General features: G+C 34.3%; 1 protein-coding gene across 1 annotated transcript; it reads right to left on the bottom strand.

The window, feature by feature from the left end:
* Nucleotides 1-2856: 2856 nt before the first annotated feature.
* LOC147476505 (uncharacterized) lies at nt 2857-3953 on the bottom strand. Its single transcript, XM_086584874.1, has 2 exons — nt 3663-3953; nt 2857-3539 (listed from the first exon to the last, which is right to left on the bottom strand). The coding sequence occupies exons 1-2, from the start codon at nt 3792-3794 to the stop codon at nt 3081-3083; spliced, it is 591 nt and encodes a 196-aa protein (XP_086441000.1). The 5' UTR covers nt 3795-3953; the 3' UTR covers nt 2857-3080.
* Nucleotides 3954-5863: the final 1910 nt, after the last annotated feature.

Here is a 5863-nt window from a genome sequence, read left to right as displayed (position 1 = left end):
TTTTGTAAGCTAGCAATTTTTGACGTGTACGAAAACATAGGATGGTAATTCTGTGATCTCCCAGTAACTCCAAATGGTTTACAGGTGTGTGTGGACATTTTCCTTACGACCCAGACTTATGATGACATTGCTTCCATCTCCGTTATCCCAAGCACTACTGGCGGACAGATACTCTTTTACTCTGCACTATTTGTTAATATTCACAAATTGAAATGAATATGCAAATACTACTTTAATGTGTATGGTCGGAGACTTGTGGTCCAAATATGATTCTCGTTAGATGTGAGGCTGCTGTAAGTCTGACTTAAGGTATAAATATTATGTTCTACACTTCTATTACATTCAAGACTTGCTCATATTTCTCTGTAGGGCTCTTTTTCCTAGTAAAAATTTGAACTAATCCAACAAGGGTTCCGTGTCTAAAGTCTTTATTGTATAGACATTTCGTTAAGAAAGGCATAGATATGAAGTGGATTAGGCACCATTGTCCAAGCTGGATCCTAATCCGAATGCGTTTAAGTATGTTTGGTTTGAATGTGTGTTTGGTTTAAATGTGTATCTTCTCTGATACAAGGTGTGACTAATACAAGTCAATTTCCCTGAAGTGGGTTATAGGGTTATAGTCTTCTTTTCACGTTAGTCTCCCTGAGTGCTTGTGTCTGAAAGTTGTTTTGAGAGTAATTGCCCTATTTGCACCTATTTGAAAGTGAAAAATCATTTATTTGCCGAGATGATCAGGAGGAAAACATGTCGTATCTTAACCCTCTCTCTCCTTTTTATTTACTCTGAGTTTAATTGGCTTTTTGTTTCTAGTTAGTGCCCAACATGGTGACTCCTGGTTCTGGTGCCAAGAAGGTAGCCCCAGAGGTCATTGCTAAACACACAGTGTGTGCCTTGTAGCGAATAATGCCCCCAGCTGTTCCTGCAGTGGTGTTCTTGTCAGGTGGACAGAGTGAAGAGTAGGCCACAATTAACCTTAATGCAATGAACTAGCTCAAAGGAAAGGAGCCATGGTCACTCTCATTCTCCTTTGGACATACTCTCCAGCAGAGTACTCTCAAGGCATGGCATGGTCTGGAAAAGAGGAAAATGTAGAGAAGGCGCAGGCTGCCTTCCTTGCAAGGTGTAAGGCGAACTCAGAAACCATATGCTATTCTAGCGATCTTTTACATGTTCTGGATCTCAGCAGCTCTCCATTTGTTCAGCTAGGGTCAAATTATTCAGAGCGCCTGCAGGTCTAGTTGTTGTGCATATGATCTTGGTCCTATTCCACCTTTTTGGATGTTATTGGGCTACACAGTTTTTTGTTGCATGAAAGCTCGAATAAATAGAATCACGTGTATAAATTTTTATCTTCACTTCAGTATCTATCAAAGGAATTTTAAGGTCAGTTAGATTAGTAGTAGCAGAATTCTTGGCGAGTTCGCCGTTTGGCCTGACGAAGATGCATGGGAGTTTAACCACCCCAGCATCTACTAGACCTTTAACACCATCTTTTGTATCATCAAAAGCCTTTACTTCCTTTAATCTATCATAGTCTAAGGTCATTTTTTCTTCTTCACAAGCAATTGATGAGTTAATAACTTAGACGATGAACGTGTCACAAGATATATATCATTACTGTTATATATAAGGGAGAGTGTTCCTTCTTTCTGTGGATGGTAGTAGTTTCACTAGTTTGTTGACAATAACTTTTATTGTTAGATATGTAAAATACGGAGGAAGATTGAGCTGATGGCGGGTCCGTATGGACCAAAACTTTGTCTTCTTGTTTTGTTGATAAGGAATACAGTTCAAAAATTCGACGCATGCGACGCAAGTTTCTTTGCCAGGTTAAAAGATAGAAATACATATTGGAAATCTAGATACAGCATACATATACATTTTGTCATTTTGACAAATTTCTGGGTTCTAGAAGTCAAGGTTAATTGCATTTAAAGATTTGTTCAAAACTTCAAATAGTTTTTTTTTCCTTTTGATAAATCGCAGTTTGTGCATATAGCTTCTATGTCCATTTCTATTTCTTCTTTAATCATCCAAATCTTCATTTATCCGTATATGTTCATTTCTATTTCTTCTTTAATCATCCAAATCTTCATTTATCCGTATATAGAGTCTTAAAAGAGATGAGGCCTGATTCTCTAAGTTGTGTCCCTTCAATGAGTTACAGTGTGAGATGAGTTACAGTGTGAGAATATATGAATCTAGCTATCATTTCTGAAAACTCATTCTAGATAAAGTAAATCTACCATATTGTGAAGATCCTGGCCGATTTGAGTATTTGTATATTTATTGGTGAGATAAAAAAAAGAGTTTATTGAAAAAAAAAAAAAAAAAAAAAAACCGCCATCTTTTTCTTCTAAAAGTGAATATGAATTATATTTAATAAATGACTTGTTTTAGTCAATAAATATTTTGGATATGCCTAATAAAAAAAATAATTTAAAAAACTAAATATGTCTAAAATTATTTTATTTATTTATTTTAAAATTAGAGTACGAGAGTTTTTATGTGTGTCCAAAATTACCCTAAAATAGTTACAAATCTCAATAATTAAATTATCCACTTTCTAAAAAGTAGATAATTTTCACTATATAAAAAAAATAACACCATTTAACTTTGTTTTTTATCTTTACACAAGTAATTTTCACTATATAAAAAAAAATAATTAGTAGTAAATCTATAAAATAATATTTTTCAATCTTTTAATTATAAACTTTTCTAAAAAAAAAGCTCCCTAACCCAATTTTTGGTATAATTTTTCTTATTTGACTTTCTCACAAAACTTTAATCTTATTAAACAAGAACAAAAAAAAAGTTTTAATAAGGGTAGTGTGGTTTTCACTTTGCAAGAAATTTAAATAAGTAATTCATATCTCGTACCTCTGCATAGATACAAATATTCTTTAGAATAGTTTAATGTAACAGCACCCACGTTCTTAGTACGAATTTGAAAGTTAGTTAAACAGCATATAAACATACACAATTACTCATTAATCTCTTTTCTTATCATATAACCAACTGCAAGTTTTCTCAAATCTTCAACTTCAACATCACTAAGATCATGATAACCTGCACCTTTATTTCCTATCATCCTTCCCAACCACAGTTTCCTTAATCTTTTGTGTGGTGTCCTTCGCGGCTCCCCAAGTGTCCTCCATAGTCTGCTTTGCCTTCTCAGTCAATTTCTCTGCTGTTTCAGCCACGGATCCTACGACATCACTGGTCGTCTCCTTGGCCTCATAGGTACCTTCCTTTGCCTTGTCACCTACCCATCCAGAGGTGTCACCAGTCTTATTAGCGGCATCTTTCGCTGTCTCTTTCACCTTATAATCCCCTTCCTTGGCCTTCTCGGCAACCGTCCCTGCAGCATTTTCAGTCTTTTCTTTAGCTTCATGTGCTATTCCCTTAGTTTTCTCTTTAGCCTTTTCCGCTTCTTCCGTTGTCCTGTACGTTCCCTCGTCAATCTTTTGTTTCGCTCGTTCGGACATCACTGTCGTTTTCTCAGCGGCATCCGCATAAAGTCCTTGCTCATGTCCCTGCAATTCAACGTACAACAACAAAGTAATTAGTACACTATACTAACTGGCATAAATCTACGCAAAGGCTCATTGCCAATATGAGATTAGATATAAAGATATGTATATATACAGTATACTGACCTCATTGGATTTGGAAGTAGCGGTGGTGAAACAAACTCTAGACACTTTACGAGTTGAAAGAAGGGAAGGGCTTGTAGGCAAAGCCTTTGGACTGTTGAAGAAGACATTTTTTGCTAAATACATTGTTGCCATGCTTGCTTGTTCACTTAGTCTTGTATTAAATTATTTCCTTTGGTAACACTTTTTTATCTCAGTACTGTTTAAAAGATGAGCGTTAAGTTGCTATAAAAGTAGAAATAGAGAGTGTTTATAGGAGTGAAGGTGGCGAAAGCGTGAGGACACCTGTAGAGATATGGACAGGTGTTGATCATTCTGAGGGTTCTTAGATTGGACATGTGTTGATCCATTCTTCATTGTTAGATTTTGTAGGACGTGGCATACCGACTAAACATCTCCTCGACGTGGCATACCGACTTCGTACTTTTGTCCTTTTAACGCCTAGGACCTAGGCCCTAGATACACTCATACGCCTAGGCTTTGGGTTGGCTGGTTTTGGACTTTTAAATCAACCTGAGTCCAGCCCACTTTAGTATCTTATTCTAATTCTCAAAAACACTCAAGTTGGGCCTAGAACTGTAACTGACCGCACTTTAGTATCTTAAATCTAGAGATTACATCTCCCAAGTCCCAACTTACCACATGTTGTGGAGATTCTAATAGCGATAGGGAGAACTTTGGGATACCAAATAGATGATTAAACATTTGAAGTGGTATGGAACTATGGATATATATATTTGTTAGCGTACTTCTGGACATAGTACAAAATATCAGGATATGGGTATTTATCGATATTCAATTTCTAGATATGTATCGTAGATATATTTTTCTCTTTGGGGATATTTGACATTATTTCACATGCAAATATCATAGATATATCCAAAATATCGACAAATATTGTGGATATTGTGGATATTTCTTGATATATCATGATACATTATTTATATTTATTTAAAATATAATGGTAAATATTAAATAAAATTATTATATACACAAAATATCTCCAAATATCCCCAAATATCATCAATATCGTAAATATTGTCGAAATATCACCAATATTTACAGTCGTATATATCTCTGAACATATCGAACATATCGTGATATTTATATATTTTTTTCTGAAATCTGGATAGATATCTCCAAATATCGCGATATATCGGGATATTTTGTACTATACTTCTGGATGATTAACTTTTAGCAAAGACTTGATCAAGTGTTTGTTGAAGTAAGTGGAAGGAACTGAATTCTGGGACTTGTCAGTGGTTGTATCATCTATATATGCTGTGCAAACTCGTTCAAATGCAAAAACACAATTTGTATTTCGTTGTACTTATTAGGAAAATAAGAAAGATGTCTCATCACCTTGTGTTGTAAATGGAATGCACACTCCATATAAAATTGGTCAACTTAAAGATCATAATGCTGAGTAACATATGCCTAGGAAAATGTTTTTGGCAAGAAATGATAGGAATTGAATCAGAATCTCTTATTCACCAACTACATTTATGAATGATGAGTAAAGTTATAAGCTAGAAAAATTGTCGTATGGTAACTAAATTCGCCCAAAATTTTGGTATTAGTAAGTGGTTATTATTTTAGTAACTATTGTTTTTTTTTTGCTAGGTAATTTGTATTGTATTATATTATATTAGAAGGTAGATTACATGAATATAAAAGGATGGGTGGATCATACCTCCACCTCTCCTTGTTCTAACCATTGTTTGTCAATGCTTAACACAGAATAGGTTTATAACAACCCCAATTTTTAAACAACATAAATTAAATTATTTGATTGAAAATAACTATTATATTATGAAGTCTAGCTTATTCTAGAATTTGTTTAGCTATTGTTGATTTTCAAAAAAAAAAGTTAATGTTTTTACTTGAATTGTTTGTTATAACTTATGTGGGTATTTTATAATCATTTTGGGCTTGAAAAGATTGTTAAAATGTACTCATTCATATAGGTATGGACCTTGGGTGTTTTTAGACCCATTGGAGGCCTATAGGTTACCTTAAACAGACTTAAAACATGGAATAAATAAGAGCTGCGAATTTTCTCTGTAAAAATATGATTATTCAAAATCAAAACCCTAGCCTCCAATAAAAAGAAGGGGAAGAGGAAGAAAAGAGAAAAGGGGGACGAAAGTATTGGGCTCACCGCGACTATTGATATTCATAGTTGTTTACATCTTGTAGACTTA

The sequence above is a fragment of the Coptis chinensis genome, chromosome 9, assembly GCF_015680905.1.
Source record: "Coptis chinensis isolate HL-2020 chromosome 9, ASM1568090v1, whole genome shotgun sequence".
NCBI classification, from domain to species: domain Eukaryota; kingdom Viridiplantae; phylum Streptophyta; class Magnoliopsida; order Ranunculales; family Ranunculaceae; genus Coptis; species Coptis chinensis.
Note: the sequence above shows the minus strand (reverse complement) of the source record. Positions and strands in the feature narration are given on the sequence as shown.